Source organism: Annulohypoxylon maeteangense (genome assembly GCF_022496945.1).
Source record: "Annulohypoxylon maeteangense strain CBS 123835 unplaced genomic scaffold GGS22scaffold_8, whole genome shotgun sequence".
In the NCBI taxonomy this organism is placed as follows: Eukaryota; Fungi; Ascomycota; class Sordariomycetes; order Xylariales; family Hypoxylaceae; genus Annulohypoxylon; species Annulohypoxylon maeteangense.
The window spans coordinates 683,816-705,221 of NW_025953255.1; the positions used below are offsets into that span (position 1 = coordinate 683,816).

The window sequence follows — 21,406 nt, forward strand, 5'->3', positions numbered from 1 at the left end:
GCCGTAAAATTTAATAATAAAAATTAACGTTATTTTCTTATTTTAATTTATTAAATTAAAAACTTTATAAAATAAAAAATATTTTTATTTATAATAAGTATATATTTACTTAAATATTAAAAATATTATCATTAAACATTAATAACGCTTTGTAAACTATAAAGCACAGTATAAGTTCCATATATACTGCTTATTCATACTGTGTACATTTTAATACATTAATTGAATTGGCGGGTTGGCGGATACGGGCTTATGGTCCACCCTATCATCCCTCATCTCACCCTCATCATTGTACAACCAAGCCACATAATTATTATTCATAACACGCTATTGACCTCCGTACTCATTTTAAACCCCACGCTCGAGGCGAAGCGCTCATATTACGGACGTCATGCTCGAAGTTCCCGATGCTAAACGGTATGATACTTCTTATATATGACTCCCCCTTTCTCAGACTAATAGTAAATATCAAAAGAGTTCGACGAGAAGACCTATATGAGTCTAACTCAGAGGACGAGTCAATGCAGGATGATCAATTAGACTCAACCTTACGTGGAAAACTCAATGCGCAGCTTTCCGGTTTGCTAGGTCTTAATCTCGAAGCAGATGGAGATGATATCGCACAAATCCCCCCAGGGTCTCGAATAAAGAACGCAGCTGATGATCTCGTTGGCGACGACGAAGATGCTCAAAAATCTGGAGAAGAGGCGTTTACTTTTCGATTGTTCCGAAATGAAGAGCCATCTCACAAGGTAGTCCTCGAATCGCAGGACATCGGCACTGAAAAGGCCGGCGAGGGCGCCTTTGTGGTACAAAAACGCCCCATCTCGTATTATTTAGCTAGTGAGCCACCACCTGAACTTGCAAATGAATTCAGAGTGGCTTCTGTAAGTGCAGATTACCTTTTACAGGACGCAAAGAAGAGACGATGGGGACTGGAAAAGCCATGGAAAGTGACAACTATTACTATCACAACTAATAAGAAAACTGCCGCCCCAAGTGGCTCTACTAGTTCCAATGGAGCGACTGGCATAGGGAAGCAGAAGAAGAGGCCGGGGAAGAAGCGGAGAATAATTCTCAGGGTGCGGCAAAAAGCGAAAAAGGAACTCGAGGAGAATGCAAAGAAACAGCTTGTCGACAAGGAGCAGCACTTAAAAGAAAAGAAACAGAGGCTAAACAAGCAGAAGAAACTAAAGCGCCGAGCCAAGGCAAGAGAGCTAAAACAGAGCATGAAAGGTGATGGAGCTTCTGAACAAAATAGCAGGGATAGTAGCCCGAGTTCAAAGTAGGATCAAGTTAATGTCAATGAGAAATATTATGACTACACTTCTTGAAACAGATATATACAAATACGTACTAGGTATATTTTGTCAATATATAGCTGTTATTTTTACTTTCTATATCAAAATAGGTATTCCTATAAATCTTCAATATTTTGTAATGTACTTACAACTCGAGTTATATAATACTTCTTATAAGCATAAGTTAAATGCAACAAACCATATTTAATGATTTGTTGAGCTCGCGCCACAACCTTATTTTCCCAAGCTATGCACGCCCCATTCACTTTCCGAGCTGCTCACCGGTACCTAGGTACATTTTCAACCCACCAACCCACTTCATCGATTTGCGCGTTGTCGTTAACCAGCTTCAAATATTCTTCACTGCTTCACTGCGAAATTAGCCCAGGTTAAGGATTACCTCTCTTTGCATATTCTTGGCGTTCTTTTACTACATACTCTCGAAGAGCTATGTATGGCCACCTGTAGTTGGATTCTCGTTATGTACCCTTAAGTGACAGCGCGTTAATCGCAACCCCCTCAACGCATCGACACATCATGAACTCGTTATGGTCAAGAGCTGCCGACGATGGCGCTGATCCACTGAAAGCTCCAGAAGATGTTGCCGACACAGGCGTTGCTGATGTCGGCCCTGGAACCGCGAATACAGCGCCCATTCGGCAACCCATACCCGTTCGACCTCCAATGCAGCGAAATCAAATTCAGCCTAATCCACCTACGCAACCTACTCCGCCGACGAGCAATCAGCCCCAGGATTCATTATCGTTAGCTCAACTGAGGCGCATAGTGTCTGAGTTTCCACGTAACGAAGCCCCCGCATACGATTTCGAATATTCTGACACGGGCCCAAATGAAGAGGAGATCGACGAGTGGTTCGTCTACCAATTTTCGCAATGGATAAGATTGACTTCTGTCCAGAGAGCTTTTGAGTGGCAGTGGGAACATGATATCGCGGCAAGACAGGATGAAATAACTTGGGATGAAGCAGATGACGAGGTCAGAACGAATTTCATCCAGCAGGCCCTGGATGGCATCAAAGCTAGCGATGCTGGTATACGTGCTGCTGCGATAGGGAGACTTACTTATCTCATCCTGGGTCGATGGGCCGACACGGCTGGGGCCCCTCAAGGAGATAGGACAAAAATTCGAAGCGTCGCAACACCAGCTCAACTTGCTGCTATGAAATCTGCAGTAAAGCTACTCGCTGAGTGGAATGGCATTCCTATTGTATGGACGGCGTTACGCAATGCTTATGAATCATTATGGTATTTTATCTTTTCAACCCCTTTTATATCACTCTAATCCTTGTTTAGGGTAGACGAATCGATAAGACCTCAAGGTAATCGCCTAACAGAGGCCCAAGATGAGCTGACGAACCTAATGACCATCATGTATATGTGCATACAAGAAACACTCATTGACCTAGACGACATGAACTTGGTGCGGCGCACGCTTTGTGAGTATTCGATCACCGAGTTTCTGTTTGGATATGAAGCTAATTAGAGTAGTGGAATTGGATCCTCATTTGACAACATTCATGCTCTCGGCGTCGGCAAAGCTTCGATGGCAAGAAGTGAACGTTGTACCAGCTCCTCAGGTACGAACTCTCTTGGCGCATTTTCAATATCTTACTAACGAAATAGACACTTTTGCTCCTATGGAAATCAATCCTTCTTGAGTTTGGTGGGACCAAGGAGATTGATGACACTAAAAAGGCCCTACGAGAAACGGCCGTGGACGACAAGGAGAAAGACCTAATCATGGCTACACCTCTCGACTATCATGTATTTCGACAAGAAATTACTTCGAAATACCCAGCTTATGTACCTCCTCAACCAATAATACCACTCGAAGCAGATAATACTTCACTCTTGCCTCCTCTGCCCAACCACCCTACTAGAAATAATGGGTCGAATGGTATACTTCCGGCTGCTCCAGGTACACAAAACGGAGGGGCGTCGATCCTACATCAACCTGTCCACATTGCCACCCCAGCTCCGTCTCCTCCGCCGTCTCCGGCAGTTGGTGGAAAGGGAGGCAAGAAGCAGAACTACCAAACGAATCAGAATTTTCCGTTCATGTACCCTCCATTAGACGCTACTAGCAACAGTGCGGGAGGCAAGGGTGGGGCTGGTCTACAGGATATCCTTGTCGGCCGTAAATGGGAAGGCAGTGATGTACCTGCATCCATTCTCGAGGCAGGCGAGCTATTCGCTAGGAGAGTACGAATGACCCGGGCTACAAGACAGCTATGGGAAGAGCGGGAGAAGTTCCAAAGATTCGAGAGGGGATGGGACCCGTCAGATGATGACATTGAAGATCTGGATTTGGATGCCTTAGAACTTGGAGACGATGTTGACGAGGACAAAATTCTCGAAGCAATTCAAAAGAGGGAGAGAAAAATCCGAGGGGCCGAGATCGATTACGGTCCGAACCCGAATCTTGACCCAGAAGTCAAGCGGCGACTAGAAGCTATCGAATCATTTTATGTGAGTATCTCTGCCACCTATAGTGACCGGGCCCTTACTAATTAATGATAGGCCGCTGCATTGCCGCAACTGCAGTCCTTAGTGATAGTCCTTATGAAGGGCGTATTATTCAATGTTACTGCATGTATTACCCTGCCAGCTAATAGCCAGCAGCAATCGGGAATGCAAGTGAACTCCCAGCCCCGCGTCAATGGTGGTGTCGCGACAAATCGATCGCAAGATAGCTCCATGGGCGCCAGCAGCTTGGCAAACCAGGATGGCACTGAACCTTCTTTGGATGACTTAGATGGCACAAGATGCAGAGAAATCGAATCGAAAGCCGCCACGGGTATTATTCTTCTACTCATGAAATGGCTCAAGATCTCGCGTATGTTACTCGCATCTCTATGTTACCTCGCTATACTGATTTCTTCTAGATGTTCTAAAGTTCGAATACCTGTCGCAGCTACTATTGGATTCTAATTATCTTCCTTTGGTGCTAAAGCTATTCGCGCATCAAGACATTCAGCAGGTGGTCGATAGCAAAACAGATCGCCTCGAAAATAGGTAAGGTCTTAAGCGATTTTATGATATTTCTTATCTCACATGTCATAGTTTCTTCCAATTTTGTAATGAGCGTGTCCATCCCCTGGATAAGATGCCGCAAGAACCGGCTGAGATTAACGGACCTGAGGAGGAAAGCGAGGACGATGCGGCACCTCCACCTATCAAACGACGACGATCACCACCTGAACAAGTGTCTGCAGCCGCTGAAATGGGCGATGTTGCAACGACGGAAGGGCAGGTACCCACTCGTCCTGAAGTAGACGAATTGGGCTACCCAGTAAACCCTCTGCCGAATGAACCTATTACCGACTTCTCTCGCCGCAATTTCTTTGCCCTCATCAACTATCTGCGAATCATGCAGAAGATCTGCAAGAATAAGGCGCATCGCAATTTATTACTCGTCCAGTATAAGTCGTCTAATATTATACGCAAGTCACTTAAGGTACCACAGAACGAGCTGCGGCTCTATACGCTCAAGCTGTTCAAGAACCAAGTACCTTACTGCGGCCGCAAGTGGCGGCAGAGTAATATGCGCGTTATCACCGCCATTTACTTGCATTGCCGACCAGAGCTTCGAGATGAGTGGCTAGCGGGTAGCGACGTGGATGCGGAAGTCGAGGAGGCGCTGCCACTCGAGCAAGCCCTCCGGAGCTTGACCCACTGGTTCAACGTCCGGAGGTACCCTGAACAGATGGCAGCGGATATTAGGGAGGCGCTGCGGAACGAGCAAGATTTCTTCAAGCGAGAGCTCGAGAAGTTAGACGTATGGGCCGATGTCGGCCAGGTAGAAGCAATGAATGCCGAATGGGATCATCTCGGACACGGCCCCGCATACGGTTGATCGCGGCTTGTCGGGCTGCTCGGCTTATCTTTTCAGAGAGAACAGCGCTTCGAGTCGCGGGAACTAGCCGTTCAAATTCTACTGGGTGATCTAGGTGGTTCTATTCAGACATGTTTGGGGATGGCATGATTGTGGGTTTGGTCATGAATAGATATTGGCTTGGCTGGATACCCTAGTGATCCTAGTGCTCTTATTAAGTGCTTGGAGGAGGCAGAGAGGTCGGTATGGAGTACCTCGTGAAACGGATTGCGGCGACGGACGCCCTGATCCTGTTGTTCGCAGGAGCGGCAGTTCCATATCCTGACGGAACTGCCAGCTTCCAGATGTACATGTTGGTACTGGATATATGAGGCCTATAACGATGACATGACAATACGCCTCATGAAATAGGCCTCAAAGCCTTCTCCCCGTCTTGATACTTGTGCGTAAGTGACTGGCTTACTGATCTAGTTAGTTACAAAGATGGTGTGATATTTAAGGGGGGTGGAGGTAAAATCAGCCATGTCTTCCAACATATCCAATATTGTACTGTGCATGAGTAGTAGGTAGATACCTAGGTAGGTAGGTACCTATCACGATGATTATTGTTGGCGCCGTGTTTATATGACCCCAACCAACGATCTTCAAGACGCCACTACCCGCCCCCCACGAAGCCATCCCAATCGATCCTTACATAAATGCAAGTACCAAGAACAACATGCATAAGTTGAGTGGGGGATTAATAACCAACCCGCTATGAAACTATTATTCGGACCTAACTGCATATGGGGGGGTATCTTTCTCCCACAGCGCACTTCCTAAACGTCATCCCAACCAGACCTATCCTCCTGTTTCAAAGAACCGGATCACATCGCATCGATTCGCTTCGCCTCATCCTCATAAGCAATCACAAATCACAAGGGGTAACAACGTCTTCTGCCTCGTTTTCACATGCCGTGAAAGTAGGTGCTGAATACGAGATATAGAGACAGAAAGGAAGAGAGGGTGAGAGGACGGAAGAGGATGGTCGCGGGCACGGACGGCAAGACTTCCCCCGTGATCTCGCTGGTGGCCGGCGGGATCGCGGGAGGTGTCGAGTCGGCTTGCACATACCCGTTCGAGTTCGCGAAGACGCGCGTGCAGCTCTACGGCCACGAGGGCATCAGAAACCCGTTCATGGTCGTGGCCAAGGTTGCGAGGGAAGAGGGACTACGCGCGCTGTACAAAGGGTGCTCGACTATGATCGTGGTATGTGTTATATCATTGTCTCATTCGCCTATCGATCTAATTTCTGTCTTGTCTTTTACCCTTTTACCTTGCTGCCTTGATATATTCCTTCGCTTCCTTCCCGACGACCAGCTTGTCATTCCTTCGGTGTCCGCGGGGAAGATGTCATGCTTCTCGGGCAATTACCAATTCCCCGAGAAGCCTCTTACGTGGATGTGGGAGATATGTAAGTATGTACATGCCTACATACATACCTACATACACAATAATATCCCCAACCCGCAAAAGGAGCCGTGGCATATCGAAAAAAGCAATACGCGGATACATAACATCGTATCACTTACTCGATCGAGAAGCCAAGACAAGGACAAGGGGGAGAAAAGAGGAAAAAAAAAAAAAAAAGACAAGACAAAAAAAACAAAAGCCCCAGCTCTGCAGGTCGACGAGCTGGCCTCCCGTTTCTGCGAGTTGCAGTATGCATGTCTCTCTCATCCTAGCCTTATGCTCTGCTTTTCAACGTCGTACCCGCGCACGATCTACGTGATTCGGCCGCCGGGGAGCGAGCCTGTTCTGCGCGCCCCCCTGTGTGCCTTGCATTGCATGCGGTCCCATCCCACATGCATCTCCTTCAGCCCGCTTTCCTCCCGTCGTCCCCCGGGTCGCACAGTCCTTTCCTGCGTAACCCTCGTAAATCTGATCCCGGGAGATATATTGTTATATATTGTCATGTTATACGTGGAGACGTAGTAATACAGGATACATATACATACCCACATACATACATACCTACATGTCCTATCCACCGTTCTGCATACGCGCATTTCAGCTGACCCGCCGCTCCTATCCGCGCGGCTGCAGGGTTCCATCGGCAAAGACGCAGTGCGCTTCGTCACCTTCGATAGCATCCGCTCACTCTTCGAGGACCCCGAGACTCACCGGTCGTCCACCGCGCAGTCCATCGCTTCTGGCAGTACGCATCGCCAAGATCCCCGTCTCCTTTTCGGCACTTCACTTCACCCCTATTGACCTTAGTCAGCTTCAAACTCACTTCTCACCACCCCCTTTACCCTTCACCCCTTCACCCCCCTAACCTCCTAACCTCTCCATCCCTCAATCCCTACTAACCCACCCAGTGCTCACCGGCATCCTCGCCTCAACCCTAATCGTCACGCCCAGCGAACGTATAAAAACGGCCCTAATCGACGACTCCCGCACGACCCAACGCTTCCGCTCGCCCCTGCACTGCATCAGCACCCTCATCCACACGCAAGGCCTCCGGCGCGCCCTCTACTCCGGGTACATCCCCACAACCCTCAAACAAACCGGGACAACCGGGTTCCGGCTCGGGACCTACGCCGCTTTGAAAGACTGGGAGTCTTCCCACTTCGGCGCCTCCCTCGCCGTGTCCAGCACAAGTATAAGTTTCGCGAACGGGGCGGTAGCAGGAACGATAACGACGCTCGCGACGCAGCCGTTCGACACGGTGAAGACGACGGCGCAGCAGGCGAAGGTGGTGAGTTTGGGGGAGTGCGTAAGGGGGATATACCGCGAGGACGGGGTGAGGGGGTTTTGGAGGGGGACGGTGATGAGGTTGGGGCGGACGGTGATGGCGGGGGGGATCCTGTTTGCGGCGAATGAGCAGGCTTTGAGGGGGTTGAAGGCGGTTTTTGGGTAGGTGTGTAGGGAATAGATAGGGGTTTAGATACCTAGGAAGCTGTACATGAGCAAATCGGTAGGTTTAAGGGGTAGAGAGAAGTAGATAGGTACCTAGGTAGGCGTAGATATGTAGAGGTTAGATACCGCGTAGACTTAGAACCAGGGGGGAAGTCTTAGAAAGTAGCACATATATAAGGAGACTTAAGATTTATATCAGATCGGTTGTTTCAGTTCTTTTAATTGAGGTTGACTGCTACCTATAGGTAGGCATTGAACCCTTTATGCTAGGCTCATCGAAGCTGTTGCTCCTAATTAAAGTATCTAACTAGGTAGGTACTTGAGTAAGAAGGTGCTTAACGGCCACGAGAGAAGCCATCTCGGCCTCAGCAATATGCCCTCTCTAGAAGTGCGAGTAAGCTTCCGTATAGGTGACCAGACAGATCGAGAATGGTTCATCTGTAACTCGATTTGGGTATGACATTCGAGTCGGATGAATAAATCGGTCTGTCTCGTATTTTGGTACACTAATTGAAGCTTCTCGCGCTCTAGGGACGTACCTACTTACTGAGCTACGAGGGGAGTGATGGATGGAGGTTAAAGAGTAGAAAAGGGGCATCAAGATGAGTATTCACCATCCATCCAGATCGTTAACCTGATCCCCTAGCCAAGCAGAATCTCCCGCCATCTCTCACCCCCAATGTGAATCGAGATGCGATAGCTTAGTAAAGCAAGCAATACCCACATCGGACCAATGCCGTATCCATCGCAAAACGTCACTCTTTGACCCAACGCCATAGAACTCCGGTGCTCAATCCTAAGTCTTCCAATACACTCCATACCTTGGGGTATCTAATCTAATATAGTTATTCCCTGGCACCTCCGATTGATTTCTCGCCGAGGCTTTTCACAATGCTTCGTATCATTATTTTGGTCCGTCTTGCCTCGGTACTTCACCATTGTTTCTTCGGAGCTTCAAGAACGAAATTGTAATCGGGCACGAAGGGCTTCTGTTTGATATACGAGCTGATATTGAGCTGACGGGAGCACTCGTTTATGTAATCGTGGACCTGGGGAATGACGTATCCCGTCTCGGTAGGGTTGCCTAGGAACTCGGAAATCTGTACGAGATTGAAGGGTTCGCTGCGAGCTTTCTCAACTGAGTCGTCGATAAGCAATGTGTTGGTCTGATCCCAACGCTTATCTAGCCCAGCATCCGGGTGAGTGGCCTGGACCGCTGGGTCGTCCCATAGCTTTGTTAGTCTCTTGTAGCACATGGTTCGGCTCTTGAAGTCGTCCTGCGAGAGACCAAAGTGTTCACGGCCCCAGACTCCAACAAGCCGAGAACGCTGCTCCTCGGTGAGAATTTTATTTAATATCATGATGATGTTCTTTATCCGTGCAGAGGACCAGATGGCGACCTTAAAGGTGCGGATACAGTAAGCTAGGAATTCGAACGCGTACGGGCGCAATACGAATTTGTGAGGGTTTTCTTTTGACGGGCGGAAGATGAGGGTGCCGTTCAGGTCGAGGACTATGAGGATGACGCGCGGGTCGGGTAGGACGAAGGGCGGATGCGACGCATAGTCGAGGTAGGATTGAGAAGGCTCGGGTATTCCGCCTGATTCCGCCGATGGTGGATTAATTCTATCCCGCTGTAATGCTTTGAAAGGTATCCAAGGCCCTCGTGGATCGGACTCTTTTGCCTTGAGAGTAGGACTTTTTTTTCTTGATGAGCGGTAGATTTTTTCGGATTTAAGTAATTTCTTCAACGTTCCCCATGTCTGCGGTTGATCCGTCGACTGTTCACCCTGCCAGTTGCGGCCTCCCTCGAGAGAGATTTCACTGAATATTTTAGGGGGGGCTGGAGATATCTCGTTTTTATCAGCCATCATTTTCAACTTTTTTTTCAGCCTGGTCTTGGAAGTCATGTATTGATCATTGGAATTTCTTTCGGTTTTCGAAGTTGAAGTGAAAAGACGGGATTGTAATTGATTTTTTGCGTAGTTGGGATGAGGCGTTGTAAGTCTACGAGACAATTTTGCGCTGAAACTCAGCACATTTCTGGGGTAACTACACCTCATGAGGAGAGAATGGCAACAAACTGGAACAATTAGAGTAAAGTGAAAGTAGGAAGAAGTCCTCGTGCACTCAAATATTCCATTGAATACTGTATACAGGTAACTGCGAAGGTGGGGCTAGATATTTTTAAAAGTGTTATCGATAAAGGCGTTATCTTATCACCGCCACCTTTTTTGAGAAGGTAAAGCTTAGAAACACACTCTCTATCACCTACCTCTCTTACTCTACTTACACATCTAAAATGGAGAGAATAACAACAAAATCCAAGCGGAAAGCGCCGCTTTCCAATATCCAACGGCGCATACGAGCAAGAAGGGACGAGCCCGAAGAAATACCTAGCAATGAGTCCCCAATTGAAGGAAGTAGTGAAGACGAGGGTTCCGAAGGATCAAGTGAAGAGGACCTACAACAGGACGACGAAGAGGCAAGCGACACTCTCCCTCCACAATTCACCAGCCTAGCACTAACAACCTCCTCAGTCCGACTCCGCATCCGAAGACAGCGACGATGATGACGAAGAAGTAGAAGACCCCTCAGCAGCAGTCTCCCAAATATCCTTCGGCGCCCTCGCCAAAGCCCAAGCCTCGCTCCCCAACAGCCGGCGGGGCAAAGGGCTTGGACCCCAAGCCTCCGACGAAGAGTCCGAAAACAGCGACCAGCCCGACTCCAGAGCGCACGAAAAACCGCGGCATAAACTGCAGCGGACCAGCAAACACGCGCCGGCGGAGCAATCAAGCAAGCGGCCCGTAAGCCGGAAGCGGGAAGTAATAGCCGTGCACAAGCCCATAGCGCGGGACCCGCGCTTCTCCTCCGCGGTATCGGGGCGTCCTCTCGACGAAGAGAAATCGCGACGCGCGTACGACTTCCTGGACAAGTACCAAGACGACGAGATGGCGGCGCTACGTCTCGCGATCCGAAAGACACGAGACGAGTCGTCGAAGGAGGAGTTACGACGAGCGTTGAAATCGATGCAGGGACGACGGCAAGCGCAAGAGTCTCGGGATAATGAGAGGAAGATGATGGAGGAGCACCGGAAGCAGGAGAAGGAGCTGGTGAAGCAGGGGAAGAAGCCGTTTTACCTGAAGAAGAGCGAGCAGAAGAAGCGGTTGCTGGTGGATCGGTTCGCGGGGCTGAAGAAGAAGCAGGTGGATCGTGTGATTGAGCGCAGGAGGAAGAAGTTGGCGGCGAGGGAGAGGAGGGATGCGCCGATGCCGATGCCGAGACGGGAGACGAGTTGATGGGCATGGTTAGGATGGGTGCGATGGTGGTGATGAGGGTGATGAAGGGAGTTTTTTCTCTTGATTGGGTCGGGCGTGAGGTTTATGCCCTGCCTACGGTCTATCTATTACCTATGACTTTAGACATCAATGATACCATTTTCCCGCTATCCTGTCCATGCTCGTTATCAATGCTCCGTTTCCCCTTTTATGTCATGGCAACTCGCGGGTCTTTTATACAGAGGCAGACAATTATAGTATATGTACATTAGTTTATCGTACAACATCCATCTTCCCCAACGCCTGCTCGAATAACTCTCGGCACGGCACTCTGCTGCCCAACCTGGCGCAAAGAAGGAACGCGCCGCTAAGCTTCCGATGCAAACTATACGTCTCCTCGGGCGGCGGGCTGAGCCGCTCCCTAATCATGACGGGGATCAGCGCCTTGACGCGGTCTGTGATTGTCTGGTCTTGGAAATCGTACACCTTTGGCGCAGATTCAGAGAAAGGTTCGGCGAGTGTTAGAATTGAGGCGATGTGCGCATCAAGCATAGTCTTGCTCTCGTGGCCGGTCAGATATCCCAGTCTTTCGGAAAGTTCCTTAATGGTCTTGCGGTCGGAGCGCGAGGCCGCGGCTAGCAGGTTAACGTATTGCGCGACGAAGCGCTCGAGGAACTCTCGTGAGGCGCCGAAGTCGAGAAGTTCGATCTTGTTAGTAGTGGCATTGTAGAGAAAGTTGGTCCAGTTGGGATCCGTCTGCATGAAGCGGAACTCCGTGATCTCGCGCAGACAGAGCCGCAAGATCTGCGTGCCAATCCAGTCCTTCTGTTCTTGCGCGAAGGATTTACTGCGCGTAACGCCTATCCCTTCCATAAACTCCATCGTTAGAACGCGTTTTCCAGAGGCGGCGGCGTGGATCTTGGGTACCACGAAGACGTCCGGTTCGTCGGCTAAGAGATCTCGGTAACGTCTCCCACAGTTTGCTTCTCGCTCGTAGTCACACTCCCAACTAAGTTCCGTTCGCGCGTTGTCGATCGTTTTGTTGAGATATAGCCCCTTCGGTAGCAGCTTGGATGCAGTCAATAGCATAGACAGATTATCCAAGTCCGAATTAATCGAATCGGCAACACCGGGGAACTGGATTTTGACTGCGACTTTCTCGCCCGTAGATTTGAGTGTCGCGCGATGGACTTGACCAATCGACGCCGCCGCTATCGGTTTATCTTCAAACTCGTCAAACAAGTCTCGCCATTCGGGTCCAAGACTCGTTGAGAGCATATTGTCGCGCTGCCATGCAGGCATGTAGTCTGCGCGATCCTGTACTCGCTGGAGAACCTCCCGGATCGGTGCAGGGAGCATCTTAGAGTCCTGAAAACTCATCACCTGACCTATCTTAAGGGCCGCGCCTCTCATTCGCGAGAGCTTAGCGACTAATCGTTCCATATTTCCAGGGCTGAACAATACCGAGCCTTCACTACCACCCCCTAACCCTCTGCTGAACCCTTCACTGATAGCTCCGCCGAGCATTCCGGCAGCCAGTCCCCCGTAGTTCCATAGCCGGCCCAGACGAGTGGACGGGACCCTGGACTCCTTTAAGGCGTAAGTTGATTTAGATGTTTCGCTGCTAAACATCTCTTCTGTTTTAGTAGCTAAGCTTGGTGCTATAGTTGTCTCTGCTTCTACTTTGGATGAAATTTCATCGACTGTCTGTGCGTGTATTTCTTGGTCAGCTTTCTGGCTGAGAGGCTCTCCTTTAGTATGTGACTCGTCCTTATCTATGGCAGCATGTGTCACGTTTTCATTCGCGGTTGGAGCTCCCTGCGTCGCCGCGCTCTCAGCAATAGGAGGCGGCGCCTTGGTTTCGTCAAGGTGGGGGTTTGCACTTCCATGGCCGAAATCTTTGAACCATCCAGGAGATGGAGCCGGAACCTTAGGTCGATTCGCCCGTATGGTATCTTTTTGTCCTTCTAGTATCTGCGAGCCCCGACTGGTATGAAATACGTTGACATTCACATCTGGAGGAGTGTCTGCTTGAATAGTAGCACTTGGGGATGCACTCGATTTTGACAAATCAATTTCGGAAAACGCAGCTGATTCGGTATTGTGGCGCACTTTAGCGTCATTGGCGTTTTTTCTCAGTTGCGCCAGAATAGCGTTCTGATTCGATTGCACATGTGGCATAGAGGGGCTCTGTGAAGTTTCTGTTTCCCTCGGAGAAGTGCGTTGGAAGAGGTTCCGGTAGACATCTGGCTGGTCTACAGGTGACTTTGCAGCACCATTTTGCAGATTTTTTGTAGGGGAGTTGTTCGCATCGGATTTTATGCTCTCGGATACCGGCGTCACCACGTCAGCGTGAGAAGTATTCTCATGCAATTTCTCTTCGCCATCAGTTGATGAATTGGTAGCATGAGTTGCTTCCGGACGCTTCGGGTAATCATTTTGTTGATTTTCCCTCAATGACCGCACAATACTTGATGTCCGGCTATAGCGGTCGATCTGTCGAGCTCGAAGCTCTATATGCCTCGATGCGACGGACCGGGATGCTTTAACGACAGCGGCCAAGTCGATGAGGATATCCGCGAACCTCATAGGGACGGCGATTGTGCGGATTAGGCATATATCTACCTCATGCCCTCATTAAAGCCCCGTCATTTAAATTACCACCCCAGGAATTTTAACTAAAGTTGGGGTTTTAAGGTTGATATGTCCGTCACAATTTTTGAAGGGGTCTATTGAAGCTCTAAGCTCCGAAAAAATGAAAGTACCTCAGTACCTGGTTTCTAAGCTTAAGCCACATTGTGGCTATTGTTAGTCCTCCGCCAGCCACGGTGTAACCAGATCTTCAATGATCATGACGATATGATTTTATGAAATTTTTCTATGTATCATTCATTTCCTTGAGCACTTCAAAGCCTCCGAACTCATACTTGTTGGCCTGTATAATACTTACTATGAGTTTCCTATTTTTATAGAAGGAGGGGTCGTATGGTACAACTCTTTGCGCTTCATGAGCATGATGCAGAAATGACTGGTTTTATAATTGTCGCTCGTCGGAATTGAATTTGATCCTATTTTGTTATCGATATTCATGACCTACTCGTAGGGTGTATCGGCTGCCACCGGATGCTGTTTCACAAACCAAACCGGGCGTATGGTGGGTTTTTGCATTTCGGTTTGAGAGTCGATCCCTCCGTTTCGGCCCCGTTTCTCGATCGGCACGAGTCGATGATCAGAAAACGTCATAAGGCCGATTCACAAAACTCACGGCATCAAATCACATCATAAACGCTTTAGAGATTTTATGGTGGGTAATCATGATTTCCTAGCTAGATCGTCTCCGGCAACTATTACCGTCCGTACCACTAGGGTCTCCCACGTCCGCTCCTCCTTCGCAAGTACACCTTCGCCCGTAGCCTTGTCTTGTCATCCAGTCATTGAGAAATCCAACATGCCTCCCCCAACGTACAGCATCCCAGCGAGTTCACACAGGATGGTGGCTATACTAGCCAATGGCCCTCCCATTGTGAAACCACCCGGAAATGGAAAAAAGATGGGAGGCGACTCCCGTCTTTCTGATTGACGCCTGTATATGCATGATACTGTATCCCTCCCAGCCTCCCCGAGATGTATAGAAATAGAACCAAAAAAATGTCTTAGTCCAGCGTCTGTCTTGGTATCGTATCAACCACACGAACGCCGCTTGTGTAAGAATCGAAAAAGAGAAGAAGAAAATTTACAAGAGAACGACGAAGTTCACCGCGCTTTTGTAAAGCAAAAATGACAACAGTCGAAGGAAAGCTAATGAAGGGATTCAGTCTCTTGGCGGAGAGACGGTTCTAGTGGTACATATTGATGCATCTTTTGTCTATAACCTCAAAAGCAGATAATGTGAACCTCACAAGTCTAATGGGCGTTAAATCCAATCAGACCTGCTATCTGCAACCCCACTCGAGTTTCCACGGCTTCGAGTTGGTGGCGGTGTCGAAGTACCTTGTATTGGCGTGGTATTTGCTCTTCGGGGAACGTTGAATCCGACTCCCTTTGGACTCGGGGTCTTTGCCTTCGTAGGGCTGTTCGGATTATAGACTGTCGGACTGAGAGTGCGGGTGCTCTCCTCTCCATCGGAATTGACGGATACAGGTGGTGTGTTTTTCGTACTCGTATCTTTTGGTTTGATAGAACTCTGTAGTACTGGTGAGCTCGGCGCATTGGAAGTTGCGAGAGGGCTTGGCCGGTAAGTAGTAGCTGGTAGCTCGTTCTGGGGATAATATTGAGGATATTCTCGCTCGATTTCCGTCGAAGATTTGGGCAATGGTCCTATGTCCGCAACATTCGAGATACGCAGACCGATCTGGACTGTTGCAGACGATGCCATTGACGAATCTCGTCTATGACGGCCCCAAGTTCGGACGGACGGGGGCGGTTTGAGTGCTTCATTCATATCGTCGAACGGAAAGTTATTTGGAGCTAAGGTTGACTGAGGGTTAGGATTGTAGGCGGTGGATGGCAACAGTGCAACTGAAGCCGTATTGCCTTGATTTTTGCTAGGGAAGAGGGTATAGGAAGCTGATGGTTTCCGGCTGTGTACGTTAGCCGTAGGGGTAGGGGGGATTGGGATAGGCTCGGGGATTGGCGAGAAATTTGTCGCATTAAACACCGCATTGGATCGTAAAGGATTTAGAACGCTCGTGCCGAAAGTCTGGGGACCCCCGGGATATATGATTTCTCCGCGTTCCGCATCACCACCTTTTTCGCCCACAAGATCTTCTTGACTTTCTGTTTTCGAGAACTTGGGTCCCGATACGGGCTGAAGGATGTGACCGTTGAAGTCCATAGCATTGCTCGTTCCCCCCATCCGAATCTGCTGTTTCATCTTTTGGCGCTCGTACTCAGCCAACTTGTCCGTTGGCCCGATTGTAGAGATAGTTCTAGATCGGAGAAATAGGTGAAGGCCTCCAGTCGTAAGCCCAGTCACATTAGCTACGACGGTCGAGATCATAGACAATGTCAGCCCAGCAGTATCATTTAAGGGGTGCTTGAAGGATAAGTATATGAAGAAGGGTACAATCAATGCCTAATGGATGTTAGTGAGAGTGTGTCTAGAGAACGTGACATGGAATGCTTACATTGGTAACAACAGCTAGTGCAAGGTAGTAAACCATCCTAGAGGCACTGACTCGTTCGGAATCCTCGATCATTGCGTGTCGAGTTAATTTCAGGAATATGACGACACTGCAAATCGCCAAAACGACAGAAATCAGGAGTAAGAGTACGAAGCCGCCTTCTGCCCATTTTGCCACGAACCAGAAAAGCGAAGCAAAGCAGAAACTTGGAGGTCGAACGAAAAAGCCGACTAAGCCGGTACACAACAGAAGGCATTTGACTAGTACGAGACATATGAGGACAGTCCACTTGTTTCTCGGTTGGAACGGTGTCTTTCTGAATGCTCGGAGGGTTACTTCAAGTCCGAAGACCAGCTGTATGTAAGGAACAATGAAAATCGCTGATATATATCAGTATACTGCTTATCGACGCATTGTCATATGAGATGTTACATACCAGGCCACATGAATTGTGATATTAGGGAGCAACCGGGTATGAAGAGACCCTTTAAGCCATATGATTGACAAACAGCGAAGATAATACCCTGAATTGTGATTCCCAAGGACAAAATAAACGGGTATGTTTCCGGTCCTCGAACGCATCGAAAAACACTGACGCTTGGGACAGACGTTAGTATCATTATCATAGATTACCTATAGATGCCTCGCAACTCACCTTCCCCTGCCTTCTGAATTTGACCGTTTTGCTGATACATAGCAGTCGTAGTAGATACCGGCTGCTGTTGCAAAAGCTGATATTGTGTTGAAAACGGCGAGGATGATTGTTGAAGTTCGTATTGATTTTGCGGCAAGGAACTTAAACTCGTTGATTACACCAAACGTCGAGTTGCCGCTAGAAGCAGCTTGATAGATCCCATTCGAATAACCAAACGAGCTTGAATTTGTCTCCCAGCTATTGTTCAAGTTATTCAAGCCATGGAAGTGATCCATATTGTTTAACATCGTGAGACCCGTAATCGATTAGCTTCAGGCGAGGGCTTCGGGCCAAAGAGTCGCCTGCCGTCGTGGTCAAGTCATCTAACTAAGAGACTTGATGAAGTTACGCTCAACAATTAAGTGACGTTCGTTTGCGTGTGAGAGGAAGAGACGACGAGATAGAAAGGAAAACATAGACGCGCGCCATATACAAGAGCCAGCTCACAAATTAGGAAAAGCAAATTCCTGAACCAGCAGATGAATGGAAGTGAAGGGATAGTAGAGGCCACGGGCAGCGTAGGCCGATGAATCGAAGAACGTGCGCCAGGCCGTAAGTCTCCTCCAGAGGAGATGGCAGAGTTAGAAGAATGCATAAAAGAAGTCGACAATAAGACATGAGCTCCTCGAAGGACTAGACAGAGGGTAGCATTCTGTGGCGTCCTGGGCGGGCTAGACAGCTCCGGGTTCGAGCCTACGGATTCTTCTGCACGTTCAAGGGTCCCATCATCTTGTTACTTGGTGCTTGCACAAACCAAGCTGGGAAGCAGAATGGGTCGGGATTGGCTGGATCTCTTCGATGTGGGTGGACAATCCACACTGGTGAAGCTTCTATCAACCATGTTAATTGACGCTAGAACACACTAAGTACATTTTGGACGAGATTCTATGAGTCGATAGGGGTCCGAGTACACGGGCAAGACCAATTCGAGCTAGGATCGTCCGTTATCGCCAAATCTCTTAGCTCGAGGTTGGTGTCGAGAGAACGACGATGCCGTCTGAGGGCATTGAATAGTCGAGATAGATGAGGCAAAGATGGAACGTGTAGTGGTTTCGCAGTCCCTTGTAAAGTCCCCTAAGTTATCGTAATAAGGTTGGGGCTCAATCGATCTAAACCTCATTTGGGATGGCATTAAACCCGATTTAGATTAGTATGGAGTTGCCGCGCCCAGGGATCAAACTTCCCGGAGACAAACCCCTGCTATTCTTTTTTTCTTCAACTTCTTCTCAACTTATCAGTAGTCTATCGATGGAAGGATTCGATACGATACACTACTACGCAATAATACATACTTGCAGAACTATTCAGTTCTGATCTCTGCACATCATCTATTATTATTTTAGTTTCTCACATGTTCAAGGCGACTGTTGTAACAACGCGCGGCTCGATGTTTCTCTATCTTTTCGGCACGGAAATCTATGTTGGTGAATAATTACATAGGTAGGTATATACCTGTTACTTAGATGTTTTCCATCAGTAGACGGGAATTGGTTCGGAAATGCGGCGTTGTAGATTTCATGCATCCATTGTTACCTACTACCGTTTAGGTACGTACTAACAGGTAGGCATGTCGAGGTTAATTGATATTCGAGATTTCCGGACCTGTGAACCGCGTGAGAGAAAGATGGTGACTTATCTCCAAACTAACATAGTATCTTCTTGGCTCGCTTCATTATGTCGTAAATAGAAAGCACGTTCGTTATTTGTGGTCACTGGACGGCATGTCTTAGCCTATCTAAGACTTGATGAATGCAGATTCGAGATAGTATGGTCATGTTTAAGCTTAGCGGTAGATCATAACGGTAACATCAAGATCCAGCTTAAAATACATACGTACATACATAAAATCCGTGCTCATACCTTATGTTCCCCGGAGCTTGGCTAAACTCTGAAGCGAGGTTCGTAAGAGATGGACGAGCTTGGACTACGGAGAGGTGATGGGAACCCCTTGTGCTAATCGCCGCGGGTGTGTGATACAACCATCTGCTGACGCGGGGGTTCCGCCCATGATTTTTTCAGACGAAGGAACATGAGTTGAAAATTCGACGATGGAATTTCTAGACTTCTTACTTATCGAGCTAGTAGACTAGGAGGCGTAAACTTGATATAAGCTTACGATGCTGATTAGTCGGCGTCTCGCCTGTGTCCCAAGATAGAGTAATCGGGCCTGGTCCACATATGCACAACGAAATCCAGTATTTTATCAGCTCTGTCACTGGGAGTGAAACGAATTTGTCCTCGTTTAGTTTCACTGAAACTATTAACACCGTATGTATATAGGTTGAGTAGGCTAAACAAGCACGATATTCTAAACATTGGCTTACGGCATGCGTATTATCAAGATAAAGCATTACGCCATATAACTTGACTTCAACGATGATGCTTGTCTTAGGTAAGTACTCTGGTAGGTTGCGGGGAGATGAGATGGCATCCGATCCTCTATCCGATGTTGAGGTGAGTGGCGCTTGGCAGGTCTGTGTAAGCAGCCTATCGACTTTTGGTGTGCCTCGGATCACATTTGGTTGGTGCATCAAAGAGGAACTATGTCGATCCGAAATGATGAGGATCAGTACCGAAAATGAATCACAAGGCTTTAGCTGTTAAAGACATTATCGCTACCTTCATTTCAGCTAGGCCGTATATTCCTACGCGGGTTGCTCGACGGTGCATTGTTGAGTTAATGGTCTAGCGATCTAGACCTTATCTATGAAGCCCCTCAAATTTAGTTACCGGAACTTCAGAATGAGTCTGATATGTAATTGTAGGTAGGCAGTTATGTAGATGGAGATAGAAAATAGGAGTATCTGTGTAGGATGGGAGCTTGGTTCCTCACTATACCTACTAGGTAGGTAGCATTCTGGAAATCCGGCTCTCCTATCATCCTTAATATATTAGCTGTTGACTAGGAGTGAATGCTGACTAGGTAGGTAGGGAGCTGAAGAGTTACCTGAGAGTATGTAATCATTCCATATCGAATTCGATTAGTATGGAAATTTGGTACCATGGATTTTAACGATATCCGAATGATTCCTTTAAGGGCTTGGAAGTTGAATGTAGGTAGGTAGGTAGGTAGTAAATCGAAAGTACGCGGGCATTGATGAGATAACAAGAGTCAATTTCTTCAAGATTCAAAAGTTTAACCTTAAGGTGAACGCATTATGTAATACAGTGTATAAAACCCAGTTATTTGAAAATATATACACGGCCTGGTGGGGCTTAGGTAAAGGTTCAGTACTTTGTACCGGATTGCTTCTCCAACTTTGACAAAGAGCCAGCACATCTTGCTCAAGACAACATCCTCCCGTTCGTATCAATCAATCACCACCGCCTCTATAGATATTTCCCATGAACTTCTGTATCGCAGCGTCTTTTGGCGACCGTCCTCAATTAATAATGTCATGGATTTTTTTCTTGCGCGGTGGAGGCTCTACCGGCACGAGCATCTGTGTATGAGCATGCGACCGACACCGCTAACCTGCCGCCCTTGATGTTGCATTTGCATTTACATTTGCGTTTGAACCCATCGGGGTTATCGTCGCCTACTCCATCAATTTCCTCTCGCTCGCGACGTGCCTTCAATTACTGAGGAAGCGATAAGTAAACCGAATTTATTGCAGCGAGATTTCTGTCTAGCGAAAATGTCAAGCTCCCGCTTGATTTCTTGTCGCCCTTCGGTCAGCTGTCGCCAAATGTGTAGCCGAGCTCAATTCACAAATTCATCACGAATAATGTGCGACAACATACGATTTTTTGACATCGAAGCGACCTTCATCATGGCCAAGGGAAATTATTCGCCTTGCGTTAGACATAATCGACCAATACCAGATTCGATGCAATACATATTATCTCGGCTTTGACCTTTCATACATCATTTGGCAGAATGATATCCAGCAGCCCGCTTCGCAACGACTGCACCAGCGCTCACAAAACTACAGGCCCTTCGTCAGATTTAATCAGCTGTAGTAAAATTACCTACCTGCATGATGATGTTATGCACATTCGGCGGTAGCCAGGCTTCCTAACTCCCTTTCGTGGCTGTTCTACCCCGATACTATAGCCCCACCAGGCTTCATCTAGATCAAGACCAAGAATACCTTTTTCCTATGATCTAGTTTGGTTTGAATACTTCATCTCCAAAAGTATCAGATAGTTCCATATTTCCTCGTATACGGATTCCTTCGTCGAGGTTGTAAGAAACTCGGCTGTCATTGGAATTGCATGCTGGGCTGGGGAGCGAAGTGAGTTAAAGCTTCT

The 21,406-nt window shown here is 48.0% G+C and overlaps 7 protein-coding genes across 7 annotated transcripts; 4 read left to right on the top strand and 3 right to left on the bottom strand.

Annotated features, from left to right (window-relative positions):
• Positions 1-391: 391 nt before the first annotated feature.
• Positions 392-1,310, top strand: GGS22DRAFT_200186 (uncharacterized protein; the record flags this gene model as incomplete). Its single annotated transcript, XM_047966404.1, has 2 exons — positions 392-417; positions 476-1,310. 2 exons carry the CDS (start codon positions 392-394, stop codon positions 1,287-1,289), a joined length of 840 nt encoding a protein of 279 aa, XP_047818961.1. The 3' UTR covers positions 1,290-1,310.
• Positions 1,311-1,592: 282 nt separating this feature from the next.
• Positions 1,593-5,801, top strand: GGS22DRAFT_162850 (N1221-domain-containing protein). Its single transcript, XM_047961275.1, has 7 exons — positions 1,593-2,566; positions 2,615-2,757; positions 2,810-2,898; positions 2,945-3,790; positions 3,842-4,157; positions 4,207-4,336; positions 4,385-5,801. Exons 1-7 carry the CDS (start codon positions 1,839-1,841, stop codon positions 5,175-5,177), a joined length of 3,045 nt encoding a protein of 1,014 aa, XP_047818962.1. The 5' UTR covers positions 1,593-1,838; the 3' UTR covers positions 5,178-5,801.
• Positions 5,802-6,179: 378 nt separating this feature from the next.
• GGS22DRAFT_200188 (mitochondrial carrier domain-containing protein) lies at positions 6,180-8,251 on the top strand (the record flags this gene model as incomplete). Its single annotated transcript, XM_047966405.1, has 3 exons — positions 6,180-6,609; positions 7,210-7,353; positions 7,517-8,251. 3 exons carry the CDS (start codon positions 6,180-6,182, stop codon positions 8,056-8,058), a joined length of 1,116 nt encoding a protein of 371 aa, XP_047818963.1. The 3' UTR covers positions 8,059-8,251.
• An 11-nt stretch (positions 8,252-8,262) lies between these two features.
• Positions 8,263-10,198, bottom strand: GGS22DRAFT_162856 (HAD-like domain-containing protein). The gene has a single exon (XM_047961276.1). The coding sequence runs from the start codon at positions 10,118-10,120 to the stop codon at positions 8,990-8,992; it is 1,131 nt and encodes a 376-aa protein (XP_047818964.1). The 5' UTR covers positions 10,121-10,198; the 3' UTR covers positions 8,263-8,989.
• Positions 10,199-10,359: 161 nt separating this feature from the next.
• On the top strand, positions 10,360-11,356 carry GGS22DRAFT_179731 (DUF947-domain-containing protein; the record flags this gene model as incomplete). Its single annotated transcript, XM_047963707.1, has 2 exons — positions 10,360-10,510; positions 10,662-11,356. The coding sequence occupies 2 exons, from the start codon at positions 10,360-10,362 to the stop codon at positions 11,354-11,356; spliced, it is 846 nt and encodes a 281-aa protein (XP_047818965.1).
• A 126-nt stretch (positions 11,357-11,482) lies between these two features.
• On the bottom strand, positions 11,483-14,214 carry GGS22DRAFT_139378 (ABC1-domain-containing protein). The gene has a single exon (XM_047958672.1). It carries the CDS (start codon positions 13,922-13,924, stop codon positions 11,609-11,611), a length of 2,316 nt encoding a protein of 771 aa, XP_047818966.1. The 5' UTR covers positions 13,925-14,214; the 3' UTR covers positions 11,483-11,608.
• Positions 14,215-15,081: 867 nt separating this feature from the next.
• On the bottom strand, positions 15,082-17,501 carry GGS22DRAFT_139389 (uncharacterized protein). Its single transcript, XM_047958673.1, has 4 exons — positions 17,114-17,501; positions 16,895-17,055; positions 16,462-16,838; positions 15,082-16,409 (listed from the first exon to the last, which is right to left on the bottom strand). Exons 1-4 carry the CDS (start codon positions 17,398-17,400, stop codon positions 15,249-15,251), a joined length of 1,986 nt encoding a protein of 661 aa, XP_047818967.1. The 5' UTR covers positions 17,401-17,501; the 3' UTR covers positions 15,082-15,248.
• Positions 17,502-21,406: the final 3,905 nt, after the last annotated feature.